Source organism: Anguilla rostrata, chromosome 8 (genome assembly GCF_018555375.3).
Source record: "Anguilla rostrata isolate EN2019 chromosome 8, ASM1855537v3, whole genome shotgun sequence".
Lineage (NCBI taxonomy): Eukaryota > Metazoa > Chordata > Actinopteri > Anguilliformes > Anguillidae > Anguilla > Anguilla rostrata.
In genome coordinates, this window is record NC_057940.1 from 51,548,113 (window position 1) to 51,563,539 (window position 15,427).

Genomic DNA, 15,427 nt, shown 5'->3' on the forward strand with positions numbered 1-15,427 from the left:
ATAAATAAGCTCCATTCAAAGTATTACTTTAAATCACTAAATAAGTAGCCTAACTTTGGGGTTTTAACTCCAGCCACTAAAACAAGAGGTGGTGGCTACATAGTCCATTAACTGCTGTGACTTTTTAAACGTACTAATGTCACATACTGTAGTAGCTGTCAGGATTAATGAACAGCAGTCGTTTACAACCGGTCTGACTAGCCAACACCTAACTTATGAAATAAATACGTATTAAGCAATAGTGTCATATAGTTATAATTGTGAGGATCATATTCTCAGTAAATCCAATATACCGCTTGCTGAAACTGTTCAGTGTAACGCTATTCGTGTTTAACAAATTAGCTGTTGTTTCTGCTGAACCCGTTATCAGATAAGCTAGCTACTGTCATGTATTCCAAACGGTAGCATCAAAACACGAATTTCTGCATTATCGTGCTTGTCCGGTCTGGATAGGTACACACATGAAAAAATCCCATTGACTAAATGTAGCTGACAATGGATTTTCACATGAGGAAAACGATTAGGGCTTTGCTTTAATTCGCGAATCAAACAGGACAAGTGACCATGTTAACAGGCAACCTTAACGCAAAAGATGTGTCAAAGGAGTATATATCATTACTGTACGGTTATGGCTAAACTTCCAACCTAGTAAGTTAACTTGTTAGCGATAGCAATATTTTAACTTTTGTCAACCCGCTTGCAACTTCTACTTCGCCAGCTGGCTACTTTGCTACCAAGCGGTCGACTGGATGTGTTCTGTAATAATATACGCCAGAAGTTAACAAGTTAATGTGATAAACTACTAGTTTTTTAAAACTTCAACGAAAAAGTTAGTAAGGGCACTTACCTTGGAATAAATGAGCCTCCTACGTGAATTGACACGTCTAATGGGGGTTCCTGGTCGAAAGTTGACGCTTGTCTGCGGAAAAGAACATTGTACGCGGAAGTACAATTTTTCAAGTGCGCTGGTTAGCTCGTTTTTGCGTCTGCAAACCGCCGACACATTTAGCTATCTTGCTGCAAGGTCCAGCTTGCCATCGTCTATAAAAACAAATCTTTCAATGTATTTTCCTATTAAGTGACTGGCAGAAAACTTAACTGTATTCTCTTTATTGTTTTTCTTTTCAAAATGCAACTGATGTAGCTCAGTTAGCAAGTTAAGCATTCTCTCTCTCGGCTCTTATCCCTTCCTGTTTTGTTTTCGAGAAGAAAAAAAAAATCAAAAACCATCCTCTCACAGAGTTCCTCTCTATGTGACAATATATTAGTTCCCCATATTACTTAAATCTGACTCACACCGTTCAGCATTACTCACTGGAGTGTTCTCTCAATGGTAGTCCGTTATTTATCGGACTAATCTAAAAAACACAACAAAAGATTACTACTACTTCTCGTGAACTTAAAGAGTTTCAAGGCGCCTGGTGAATAACAATAACAGCTATATTTTAATTTTCATTTGTGGTAAAATGGCACATGAATGAAACAAATTATTGTAATTGGTTTTTTGAGCCATCCGTTTTTCATTGGCCAGATTAAGAACTGGTCTTTGTTTAGCCTCCACTCCCCAACCCACCCCACCCACACCACCCCCTTCTCAACAAATGTTACTCACAAATTTAAACTGCAGTTTATGCAGATTTCTGTATACGATCTTACAGTAAGACTACTTCTCAAGTACATTTGCCCTAAAATTCAAATTGAGGATGGTTACTGTAGATCTGTTGACTGTGAAATTTCCACCTCCATATGTAGATGGCAGCACAGTCCCACAAAATAACCGGGTAGAATCAAATAAAGCTATTCTTGCTGGCCACCTTTTTGGTATTACCATAGGCCTAAATCATTGGGCAGTATTCACCATTTAGCAACAAGCATTTAAGTTTGTTCTAGCAGCATATTTGGACTGTTTTCAGTTGAATGTAAGCTATGAAATGTGTGTATAATACACAAAAAACAACAATGGGTCTAGATGAGTAGCCCTTAATTGCCTATTTATTACTTCTGAGGAAACTATAATACGTGCCTCACAGTATGCCTGCTGTATAACAGGTCTGCCCCACCAACCTGCAATTCTGCAGAAGGCAAAACTGTCACCCTAACACGGTAAGAGGCATGAACAGACAGGAGAGGAACTGAGGAAGAAAATAAAATATTATACTTTTGCTACACAGAGCACTGAATAAAATATACAAATTCCACAGTACTTTTACATATTTATTAATTGACACTTTTTAATTTATTATTATTATTTTATACTTTGCAGTGTTGACAAAATACATTAGCCTAGATCCAATTCAATACTTACATGTTGGGCATATGTAAATACAACAGTTTACTTGGTCACCAAACAAGTCCACAAAGGTGTGAATTGTTTTATATTAAGTGATTTAATTTTCAACCCCTTAACAAAAATCCAATATTTCTGTCAGTCCTGCACTTTCATTACACAGTGCACCCTGCATAAAAACAATCACTGGAAAAAGAAAGACGATCACATATATTCATCAAAACAATCGGGTCAAAATAATACAGCTCATGTTGAAATAAATACCATTCCGTTCATTCAAATTGCTCGGCTAACATTCGTTGACTTCTAATGAGAGGCAGACCAAACTGAGCAGACGTCTCGTCCAAACATAAAGGACGTGGAATTGCTCGCAGCGGACGCCTCGACAAGGGGCGACTTCCTCATTTCACACAGACGATTTCACTCGATATTCATCCAAGCGATTCGGATTAAGAGCGCTGCTCGAGGTTAAGAACAGCAGTCGATTACACAACCTTTTGGTTACAAGCCCTGCTCCTTACCTACTATCCCAGACAGCCACTATTGCACGCTAGTAGTTCATTTTGATAGTTGATAGTACAGCAATGTACAGTACCATGTTACACTTCCCCCCACCCCCCTCCCCCCTTCCCCCCTTCCCCCCTGCTCCCCATACCCTGTTTCCGCCTCACTCTTAATAAGTTCCCGTCCAGGCCGCTCTCAGTGGACCTTGAGGTGTGAGGTGAGGTGGTGCGGCCGGGCGAAGGCGAGGGGACAGTGCGGGCAGGGGTAAGGCCTCTCCCCGGTGTGGATGCGGGTGTGGGTCTTCAGGTGGTGGATCATGCGGAAGCTCTTGCCGCACTCCTTGCAGCAGTAGGGCCGGGCGCCGGTGTGGCTGCGGCTGTGCTTGCGCAGGTCGCCCGAGTTGTTGTAGCTGCGCTCGCAGTCCGGGCAGGGGAAGGGCTTCTCGCCCGTGTGCGTGCGCTTGTGCTTGGTCAGGTCGCCCGACTGGCTGAAGCTCTTGCCGCACTCGGCGCAGGCGTAGGGCTTCTCGCCCGTGTGCGTGCGCTGGTGGGTCTTCAGGTGGTGCACGCGGTTGAACTGCTTGCCGCAGGCGGTGCAGTGGTACGGCCGCTCGCCCGTGTGCGTGCGCAGGTGCTTCTTCAGCACCCCCGCCTCCCCGAACCTCCGCCCGCACTCGCCGCACTGGTGGCCCTTCTCGCCGCTGTGCACCCTCTGGTGGGCCTTCAGGTTGCTGATCACCATGAAGTCCTTGCCGCAGTCGGCGCAGTGGTACGGCTTCTCCCCGGAGTGCGAGCGCCGGTGGATCTTCAGCTCCCCCGTGTGGCTGAACCGCCGGCCGCAGTCGGGGCAGGGGTAGGGCTTCTCCCCGGAGTGGGTGCGCTGGTGGGACGTGAGGTGGTGTATCCTGCCGAAGGTCTTCCCGCAGTCCGGGCACTCGAAGGGCTTGACGCCCGAGTGTATGCGCGTGTGCTTGCGCAGGCTCCCGCTGTCGGCGAAGCGCTTGCCGCAGTCGGCGCAGGGGAAGGGCCTCTCGCCCGTGTGCGTGCGCATGTGTATGCGCAGGTTCTGCGTGCTGCTGTAGCTCTTGCCGCAGGCGGCGCACTGCAGGCCCCCGCCGCCGGGGCCCGCGGGCCCCTCCGCCGGCGTCCCCCCAGCGGCGTCGCTGCACAGGTGCGGGCGGAGGGCGTCCCTCTCGCCCAGGCGCTCGCCGCAGTCGGCGCAGCTCAGGCGCCCGTCTGCGCAGACGGTGTCCAGCTTGTGCCAGTGCTTGCAGTGCTTCTGCAGGCTGGCCAGGTAGTGGAAGCCGCGGGGGCACTGCGGGCAGGGGTGCGGCTTTTTGGGGGCGGGGCTGGGGTGCGCCTGACGCAGATGGCCGGCCAGGAGGCGCTGGGAGGGGTAGTGGTTCCTGCAGTGGGGGCAGCCGACTGATTTCAGGGCACTGCGGCCCTTTTTGCCCTTGGAGGCCCTGCGGCTCTGGAGCAACACCAGGTACTGCTCTTGGTGGGTCCACTTGAGATGTTTCTCCAGGTAAGACTCGTCGGTGAAGGAAATTGTGCAGTGAGAACAAGGGAAGAACTCAGAACTAGATGCTGAGGGCGGGTGGGGGTGGAAAGGGGGGGCAGAAGGATTTGAAAATTAACAAGTGAATAATAGGGGAAGGAGAGAAGATTGTGTTTAAAGGAGATAACAGAGGGATTAGTGAAAGTACACAGGGGGAGTAGATTTGGGCAGAAAATCAGAGGGAGGGGAAAAGAGCATGGGAGCATGTTGGGGAGAAAAACGATGGGAGAGAACAGCAGGATTGTACAGAGAAGAGGAAAAAAGAGTAGCATAATGCATGACAGAAAGAGAATAAAATGTCTGTGTTAAAAAACGTTGATTAAATCCTGAAATTCTATGCAATTCTCTATGTTCAAATGGGAATGTGAATATAAGTGAAATGTCAAGGTGTCAGGGCATATCATTAGACTTGTAGTTGTAAGTAGCCAACGACCTATTTTATTTGACTATCTAATTATAATATAAGACAGGCTTGTACCAAAGCACAACACACTTTCCCCCATTGTCTCACCCGTCTCTGTGCGGAAGTCCTCACTGGCCAATGTCTCTGGATCCTTCTGAGGCGGGTCTAGATGGTGCCCGTTTTCTTCACTTTTGACCAAACAAGTGTTCTGTTCTTCACTGGCCTCTTCATTTTGCTCCGAATCCGAGACCGGTTCAGCTTTAATTTGGAGAGTTTCTCTGCCCGTGCAGACAGATTCCAGTTCGGGTTTCAGATCAACCGGATCGGAAGTCTCCTGTTTGACGTGTGCCGATCTGCAGACAAGTGCTTTTTGCGCGACGCGGATGCCGCTGGGTCCCGCGCCGAAACGGAGGGTCTCGCACGCAGCCGGTTCTTCTTTAATTTTTACTGCACGCACTTCGGAATCATTTGGCTCCTCTTTGATTGGGGCTGCCTCCTGTTTGAGGGTTGTGGGTCGGATACAGTCTGTAGGAGGTGTGGAGGGATTCGGACCGTTGAGTGATTCAGGTGCTACACTTCCCTCTTGCTCTGGTGATTGAGGTTCAGACTTTATGTAGGATCTCATCTGGTCTGCACGTAGCAATGGAGTCCTGGCTTGCATGTCTTCTGGTCCGGCTGATCTGACGTAACATGACCCCTCCACATCTGTCTCTTGATTAGTGTGGTCATGGGTAACCTCCATGCCTCAGAATCTGTCTTTCTGACGATTGCCTGAAGTCTCTTTCTTCCACTCCAGCAAGACATCAACCTAGGAAAATTATGTTTTTACAAAAGGCCTAGTCAAGGAATGAACGGAGATAGGACACAGCTCCTTCCGACATTTCAGTGAATAAAGAAAACAAGACGTTACACGAGTGCATTACGAGGATTGGCTGAATATTTCTTATGAGAGTAGAATGTACTGCAAGATGTACACATTCATACAACACAAAAGGGCCACTTGGACGCAAATGCAAATGCAAAACTTAGCATTCATTTAACCATGAGATATTGTAATTACGTTTTCATTTCTTTATTTGGTGAGATCGCCGGAATATGTTATGCAGGCTATTTGCAAACACCTGCACATTAACAATTATTTACACGATTTAACATCAGATAAAACTATCTTTATATATTATGTTAAAATAGCGACGACATTGCAGTCGTAATGAATTATCAGTACTGCAACTCGGAAAATAAAATAGCCTAGTTTCGAAAAAAATAATTGAAGTAACGTTAGATTCAGGAAATCTGAATCTGGTAATTGAGGTCAAAGGCATAAACGTTTAGTTTCAGGACAAATCGACGCTAGACTAACTGCAAATAACAACAATTCTCTCAAATAAATCACAACGCTTTCACGTGAGATTTCAACTTTGATTCTTAAAATATCCTAGTTCTTTTATGAACTTTAATGAAATACAAAGGGCATCCGTCTAGCCAGTAGTAAGTGCATAAACAATTTTGTTTTTGGAGCAAAACCGGATAGCTGCATTTGATAACATACCACAGTGCATTCTTCCTTTATCCATGAAACCTGTCACGGCTAAGAAGTAGCAGCAGGTATTATAACAATTCTTGTGTTTATTTATAGTTACTGTTGATATTGAACTGCAGGCAGTGTACTGTATTTCTTCTTATTACTAGATAAATCTCAAGTTACTGTACCCGGAAGAACACAGTCCATGGGCCGTGCTCCGGATTGATATGGTGTTTCACCAATCAGCACCCTTCTTTCTGACGGAAGCCCAGCATTTTGAAGCTCATGATTGGTCTAAAATGATGGTTGGTGTCGAATGCACTACAAACTGTCTATGAAAAAAAAAAAAAAAAACACCAGAAGCCATCAAGCGTGAAATTATTACGTATTTTAACACTGAAGCATTTGACCAGGGAACTGCACAGTGATTATTTTATGCATGATTACTGTGACGATCATGAAAACAAGCGTGTGGCAGAGTAAAGAATGTATTACATTTGTACAGTTATTGTGATAATAAACTACTGTTACTGTGTTTCCAGGAGAAAAAAAACTAGAAGACTCATTTATAGTTGAGTTAAATTGTATTTATTTGTTTATTTATTTGTAATTATTCGTACCTGCGAAAATGTAAGCGTTATCAAATATTCAGTCCAAATATTCAATTTCATACTTAGTGTTTCTTGAGAAGCACGGCCAGTAGGGGGAGCTTCAAACTACCGTATTCTGCATTTAATCAAAACCGGAACATGGAGCATTTTGTTTTGGCCAAGGCCTTGATTAAAACCTCTTTCTTTTTTTCTGCGATCACACATTCATTTTGAAATGTACCTGGACAGTTTGAACATGAGAGTTTAACCTAGTGCACATTTTTAGGTTTACCTCACAAGCCACAATGGTATGTTTTGGATGCTGTTTATTTGGCCCATTTACCTATTTAAAACACCACATAACCACAGGAGATGTTCAAAGATTTGGTACTTAACTGTGTTAACAGTTTCAGTCCTGTCAGTGTTATTTCTGTTGATATTCTACAAACTTACACTATTAAGCATTTATGAATATCAGTGATTATTTTCATTATTGTTTCTGAATTTATTTATTTTTGATCCATTATAATAATGACTGAAAACAGCTCACATTGACCTCTTGTATGATGCTATGTGTGTGTTTCCTGTGTATTTCTAATATTCACTGTATTTAACAGTGTACCATTTCATACTTCAGAGTTCCCTTGTCTGTCATAAGTTTTGTACTCATACTTTTTGGCTGAATTGTTCTCAGTAACTTACCTGGTTGAATAAATGTCACATACAGCTCAGTTTAGCATATCTATAAGAAACCGTTCAGATGTCCCAGAGAGAGAGAGAGAGAGAGAGAGAGAGAGAGAGATCGTAATACCTTTGGTGTGCAGGAGTACCGTATACCACCAATAGTCAAAGTGAAATTGGCATTTATGCCTGTCGAAAAACCACAGAGCTACAAGGAACAGAACAAAAACAAAAAAAACTGTACTTGGGTACCTGTCTTCCACTAAGATTGATTATTGCTTGGAAATTTGCTTGAGAATTTGTTTCGCTATGATTATTTCTACGTAAATCTAACAGGCCCTATGCTGGACATCATGCGACATGTACGGCTCTTTTGGAAGATGAAATAAGGAGAGTGTTCGGGTACCTACTGGTGCAACAGAATGGAAAGATTCCCACCAAAAAAGAATGACTTGAGGTGCGATAAAAGAGAATAATTTGAATAATAACTAAAATATCCATGCACACTGAATTTATTATATTTATAATCCAGTTACACCAATTTATTAAGTATAAAAATCAGTTGAGCTTTTTTGAACATTTAAAATGTTGTTAACTTAACAAGGTGTGCTACAAGCAAAATAGCTTAACCATAAACCCACAAGTTTAGTTCTACAAATACTCCCTAATGAGGAGTGCATGTAGGCATATAGACTTCAAAATAAAGAAGTATACTGGCAAAACCAAAGATCCCTTTTCTAAGAACATGACCACTTCCAGTTTGATGCAAATTTGGAGATAAAGTTTGAATGCTTATTGAATGCATTCAAAAATAAACGTGGTGAGAAAGGTCTATCACAGAACAAGTAGTGAGGCAGGTGGCCAGGAAACATGTGACCATAACCGCAGCACAGACAAAAACACACGACGTGGCCGAGGCCCAGTTTTGAACACACGCTGAAAGATCAGTACGTGCTTCAGAAATCAGCTGCGTGCCGTTTCCATCTCAGTACGCCATTCGTTTAGACATAAAGCACGCTGCACACGCTGTGCGCCGCACTGGAACGTTCGGTACGAAACGACACGTTAGAATCATACAATGGCTGAAGCCCAGAACACGTCATTCACATACATGACACAAATGTGACTTTACTTTTTATCGCCCGCGTAGTCGTGGGGATTTTCCCCGTGACTGAAAAGCGGACCCCTGCGTTCGCTCTGACTGGGGTCGCTGTGTTTTCGAATTACAGCTGTTTGTGTTCCGCGTCTCATGCTATGCACGTTTGTGTGAATTTCGGAGGAGTGTGGCACAGTGGGTAAGGAACTGCGCTTGTAACCGAAAGGTCGCAGGTTCGATTATTCCACGGTACACTGCCGTTGTACCCTTGAGCAAGGTACTTAACCTGCATTGCTTCAGTATATATCCAGCTGTATAAATGGATACAATGTAAAGTGCTATGTAAAAAGTTGTGTAAGTCGCTCTGGATAAGAGCGTCTGCTAAATGCCTGTAATGTAATGTAATGTAATGTAATTTCACACATTGACGCTCTTGCGGACACAATTAAGCGATGTTCTGTGCTTGAGTTTATATGGGCATATAGATATGGTGCTTAACTCCCCGCTCAACTTTTGTGGCTTTGATGCCAAGAGAGATACTAGACTGTGGTGGTGTGAGATGATGTCAGTGAACAGCAAGTTCCTTCCCACGTAGTCACAGGCAAAGAGATACAGAAGTTGCCAAACATTTTCCGCACACACACACACACACACCTATGCATTTTATCACATATTCTCTTTTTTTAATCAGTGATCACTCACCGTCCTAAAATTGATTGATTGCCTGCTACCTCATTCTGTTATTTGGATTTTGTCTTTGGATTGCAGTTCTATGGCAAAGCCCTTCCTTCTCCCCTCTCTCCCCCCTTTTCATTCTTTTCCATTAAAGAGGCCTTTGCTTCCTGCATCTGTGTCTTATTTTCCCCTTCTCTAGGTCTTGGACGGGAAGAAGAAGGGAGCGGAAGAGATAACAGATGCAGCTGGGCGGTGAAAAAGACAAAGATTTATTTGCTCACTTAATGAGGAGTTTTAAACATAAAAGTGTAAACAAACCAGTAGGCGCAATTGCCTAGCAACCTGACACGCAAACGACCCATCAATTACGATGGATGCCATCCAGACCAACCGGAGAGCAGAATTTAAATGATCGGCTCACAGGCTTTGCCATAAAACCCCTGTTAATTATGTAATCTTTGAGAGAATTGGGATCTTGACCTGACCTTGAACTTGAACTTCGTCTGGCTGCTGTCTTCGCCTGTGTTAACCCAGCCTGGGAACTGTATCTCTGACTCTATCTGGCACTTTCCTCCGGCTGCTGCCTGTGCCGCCTCTCCCCTGGTTCCTCCCAGTCCTTATATTGTCCACAGAGTAATCCTCCCACATTTTCACGTGTTATTCTACAGCCTTCATTTCATTTTATTATCTGCTAAACTGCAGAGACTACGAGCAGGAATTACAGGCAATTGTATAGCAACTGCATAAACTTAGGAACATTTTTCAGAGCATTTTCCTACATCCCATATTTGAATTAGCAATGTGTAATGTTAGAAGATTTTTCGAAAAGCTAAGTAAAATATTTGAGGATTTTATACTCATAAAGGGACATTTTTTAACTTCGAAAAAACAAACAAACAAGAAAAACAGACTGGTCTTACTCTCCATGTTCAATGAACTATACTTGATGGTTTGATACCAATATTTATAGTACACATCTTTCCAAAATAAGCAATAATCTTATCACGAAAGACTGTTGTGCCCTGTAAAAAATGTTTTGCTAATTGATTTACAGCTGAGGAAACAGCTTGAACTAATCGACTGACTGTTTAGCTGTTGGAGTATCTGGTTTCTGTTATCCTTTTCTTAAAGCACTCTTCCCTCAGTCTGTTTTCCCACAGGCTGTCGTTAATAACCAGTGTCAGCAGTACGTCCGAGAGCAGATGTCCTCGTCTAAAACAAGCAGCAGGCAACAGCGAGAGGGACACGTATGTTATCGGGAACTTTGGGGTACCAGACGCTTCTCATTAGCGTGCAGGAAACAGGAAATGAAACGGAACCGCAAAATCACAAACGGCCTTTGTAAAGGAGCCCTGAAGCTGTGTAAAAAGGCTCTAAGTTGCCCCAAGAGCTGAGACTGTAACAGTGGTGGGGAGAATTCGGCGAGCGTTCAAAGGTTTGTGGATTGTGCTAGAACGCCTATTTCAGACGAGAGCTCATACCTATGGGCAATTTAGAGTCTCCAATTATTCTACCTGCATGTCTTTGGACTGTGGGAGGAAACCGGAGTACCTCACGTGGACCTTCTTGCTGTGAAGCGACGGTCCTACCCACTGCACCACCGTGCTGCCCGATGAGTGTATGTGTGTTTTAAAATAGGTGTGACTTGCAGTTGAGTTCACCTTTGCAGTTATAAACCATGATTTTACAGAGATCTGGACCCACTGTGGGGTGTAGTGGCCACCCATTATCAGCATGTGGTGGATTTCATAACACTTCCTTACCATTTTAATCAGTGGTTTGTTTGGCAGTTGGGCAGCTGGGTCACTGGCTGCAGGGAAATGCACTTCATAAGTGCTCATGCATCAGCAGATGATTTGTGGGCATGGGGCATAACAGAAACTTAAGAGACACCATTGCCCAGGCCAAATTCAAGGGAAAAATAGGGTAAAAGATGTCACAAATTAGGCTCTGAGCAGTAAAATGAGTTACTGTATGTCTTTGTGTCGAGGGCAATTGACAAAATGACTACTCTTTAATGAGAGAAGTCCAAGACTAATCATTTTTTTGTTTAATCAAAATTGCACAATGACCTGCATTCAAATTTTCACATGTCCTGTACAGTTGTCGTATTTATGGTGATTTCATTATTATCTGATACTGCTGAAGATCTCTTTCTTCTTTCTTCTTGTCTCTCACCCAATACAAAGGTTAAACTGCCAAAGTAAAATGCACAAAACTTAGATTTTGCATAAATGATGTGCTTGGTAAACTTCAGTTTTCTACTTATAAGACTATAGAAGGAATAGTCAGGCGATAGACCTCATATCTCAAGCTGACGCTTGTAAATACGTCGGTTGCAAGCTGCAGATACATGCTCAGTGCAACATGCAGGAAACCACAAATTGCAGGTGAGACACGCAGCCAGCTCCGCAGGGCAGAGCAACTCGACGCTCTGCAACGAAACCAAAGATGGGGTCAAGCGCCATGCCACCCTTTCCGAGACAAACCAGAGTCTTCGCAGGGTGCAGGGTGTTAACCCAGCTCAGAGGTCACGGGCAAAATGTGCAAAGAAAAGAGAACGAACGTTAACTATGCTCACGTCTTTCAAAGTATGTTTGCTGTTGTAACCAATACTGTAACTGTGCTAATTGTACATGAGCTTTACTGCTGCGATGCAACAATAGCACAGCTCAGTAGGTCATACTGAACTGAGATAAAAAGAGGAAACCAAAGACTTAAAAACTAGTCTGAAATGCTTTCAAGATCAATACAGGAACAATGATCTTATCGACAGCTACAGAAATGAGGCATGGCCCTTTCTATCGCATTCATTCATTGTGTCCATAGTACATTACATTACATTACAGGCATTTGGCAGACGCTCTTATCCAGAGCGACGTACAACAAAGTGTATAACCATAACCAGGAACAAGTATGACGAAAACCCTAGAGAGAAGTACCGGTCCAAGTGCAGGGAACAACCACATAGTTCAGCTTGGACCCTGAAGGTTAAACTGATTAATACTAACACAAACGAGAACAGCAACGCAGTCTATGCAAAAATACAAGCAGTAGTTAAGACAGGTGCATTAACTAAGTCACCTACGAAACAAATACCTAGTTACAACCCTAAGTTTACAGTCATTTAAGATTATTACAGGGAGGTAGGGAGGGATGGGGAGAGGTGCAGCCTGAAGAGGTGAGTCTTCAGTCGTCACTTGAAATGGGTCAGTGTCTCAGCTGTTCTGACCTCCACGGGGAGGTCATTCCACCATCGTGGGGCCAGAATAGACAGGAGACGTGTTCTGGAAGCGCAGGCGCGAAGAGGGGGAGGTGCTAGGCGTCCTGAGGTAGCAGAACGAAGGGATCTGGCTGGCATGTAGGGTTTGAATATCTTGTGGAGGTATGCTGGGGCTGATCCCTTGACTGCCTGGTATGCTAGAACCAATGTTTTAAATTTGATGCGAGCTATAACAGGCAGTCAGTGGAGGGTAACGAGCACGGGAGAGATGTGGGAGTGTCTAGGGAGGTTGAAGCCCAGCTGCAGCATTCTGAATGAACATTTAGTACATTTATGTATTGCAGAAGTGGAAAATTAGACAACAGTAGCCCATGGTGGAACATTGTTAAAGGAAGATGTGGTTTAGGTAGAGGAAATGGCTTTTTGTTTTGTTTTTTTGAAGCTCTGTTATGCTCTTGCAGTTCAGACTTAACATTAAGTGAAAAAAAATGAGCGGCAGTGTAGTATAATGGCTAAGGATTTGGTCTTGTAACCTAAAAGTCGTAGGTTCAATTCCCTGGTAGGACACTGCCGTTGTACCCTTGAGCAAGGTACTTAGCCTGCATTGCTCCAGTATATATCCAGCTGTATAATTGGATACAATGTAAGTCACTCTAGATAAGAGCGTCTGCTAAATGCCTGTAATAATAATAATAATAATAATAATAATAATAATAATAATAATAATAATAAAAATAATAAATGGGGTGATTCTAATCCTAACGTCCGAATGAGTCCCCATGCCTTGTAACAATAGTGTCTTGGAAGCAATCTGTCAGGGGCCCACATTTCACCCCCCAATCCCCCCCATCCCCCGCCAGGGTGCATTACCATAAATATTGTCTTGGTAACAAAAAGAGGACTACATATTGTGTTACTGATGCCTGGTTGTACAATTAAACTTTCCTCTTCTGTCCGTTTGATTATCAGATGATTTTACAACACTTGGTGTTTTGAATATCACCTCCATATTCAATCAAACAATAGTTAACGACAAGTATTGATTTACCCATCAATCTGAAAGCATGTGTTGTTATGACTGCAATGTCGATCTTTACCTATTCTGCAGTTAGCAAGAGGTGAATGGTCTGGTTTTCATGCACTACCCATCAGAACCTTTGTATAACAAATCCAGACTGAATTAATTACAGTTACAACATAACTTTAGGAATGGCAAAGTCAATAAAGACATTCATTACTGTACATGCACACTGATCTAATTGTGTGTATAAAATGACAGATAGAAAATCGTATCATTTTGAGACCACGGCTGGTTTTGCAAATATGTCACCAGAAAGCACAGGGCAAAGCTTGGTGACTGCTGTTATTTTACTACTTCCCAGTTACACATACATAATGAAACCACATGCTTCAAATTTTCCTTTTTTTAGAGGGCGGTTCTCGCACAAGGTGATGAATTTCCCTTTCATATTGTTTCACATTTCGGCGTGCACTCCTACCCTCTCTGACAGAATGAGTCTGCATGATTACCGGCACAGCTGACAGGTAGCAACAGGCTGGTATTCAAATGTTTTGCCATTTAGTAGATGCTCTGATCCAGAATGATTTACATTGATATACACTGAAACAACTCAGGTTAAGTGGCTTGCTCCAGGGCCACTGTCCCATCTGGGAATTGAACCCATTTGGATGCCCAGTTCCCTAAACATTATTGGCAATACTTTGCTGCCCAAAATAATAATTTATAGGACATTATAATTTCCTATAAATACAATTCACTGGTATTATTTGATAAATTCTACATTACCAATCTTATCCTCATCAATTCAACAGCACAGTGTCTCTATTCCGGAAGCTTGATGATGTCACTAATAGTATTATGGGCAAAGAATGTAACTAGTGGGGCTATACGGCACCTTTCCTAATAAAAAGCTTAAAAAAACTGCTTTACTGGGAATGGCTATGTCAAAAAAAAGTTGTGTTAGTAAATTCAAAATTCTACATTTTTGCATGGTGCATGCTGCCAGAAATAATGTTTCTTAGAAGAAACAAATGAAATAATGTTGTCAAAAAAATAAATGGCCAACTGAGAAGTCAATAAAGATAGTTGTAAATCAGAAAGCAGGACTATTAGAGTTGGCTCAACCAGATTGTAATGTGGTTGTGTGTCAGAATTTAATTGTAATGTGATCTATATATCTAATGAACGTAACCTCATGCCCACTTTACACATCACATCTATTTTGCAGGTTTTACTTTACATGACTTGGCTCTTTTCCCCTCTCCTCCTCCACCCTATCCCCCCCTCCTTTCCCCTGCATGCACACTCTCACTCCACCCTTACTCCTGCTCTGTCTTTATCATCCTCTGGACACGTGTGTCTGTTCCCTCTCAATTTGTATTATTGTTCTCCATCTTATACAGTAAATGCATCTTTTGTCACTTCCTCTTCCTGTTTCTCTGTTAACCCCCTGACCTTAATTCTTTTGATCAGGCTTCTCTATGGCCTGCGTCTGCCCTCGCTTCTGCCTCTGTACCCTTCCTCATTTCCTGCTCCTCGGACCTTTTCACTTTTCTCCCTGTTCTGCGGTACTTTGCTGTGCTAAACTCGTACCATGAGAGCGGGACTGCAGGTTGTGACGGATCATCTCAGGGATAAAATCTGGAGTTATGAGTCTTCAGCGATCACAAGCGATTGCAGTGTAGGGAATGTCACCCCCCCCCCCCCCCCCCAACCCCCAACCCAACCCCCATCACCATCTGCACATTCCAAAGCAACGCAACAAGCTGGACCGAGGCCTTTCAGATTCACCACTGATATATTATGCTATGGGTTTGATACACTGGACTGTATTATGCAGTATACCACAGAGCCACATGTCCTTG

General features: G+C 43.2%; 2 protein-coding genes across 3 annotated transcripts in view; both read right to left on the minus strand.

Moving 5' to 3' along the window:
* The window catches only part of LOC135261921 (rho guanine nucleotide exchange factor 1-like), a 42,885-nt gene extending 41,643 nt beyond the window's left edge, over nt 1-1,242 (minus strand). Inside the window, exon 1 of the mRNA XM_064348619.1 lies at nt 848-1,242. The gene's annotated coding sequence lies outside the window, so the exon portion shown is untranslated. The remainder of the gene's footprint in view (nt 1-847) is intronic.
* A 959-nt stretch (nt 1,243-2,201) lies between these two features.
* On the minus strand, nt 2,202-6,488 carry LOC135261926 (zinc finger protein 883-like). 2 transcript variants are annotated; one of them, XM_064348626.1, is made up of 3 exons: nt 6,304-6,488; nt 4,845-5,562; nt 2,202-4,380 (listed from the first exon to the last, which is right to left on the minus strand). In XM_064348626.1, the coding sequence occupies exons 2-3, from the start codon at nt 5,494-5,496 to the stop codon at nt 2,987-2,989; spliced, it is 2,046 nt and encodes a 681-aa protein (XP_064204696.1). In that variant the 5' UTR covers nt 5,497-5,562; nt 6,304-6,488; the 3' UTR covers nt 2,202-2,986. The 2 variants fall into 2 exon arrangements, with proteins under 2 accessions (XP_064204696.1, XP_064204697.1); XM_064348627.1 differs by having other exon boundaries at nt 4,863-5,562; nt 6,304-6,486.
* Between the last annotated feature and the right edge of the window lie 8,939 nt (nt 6,489-15,427).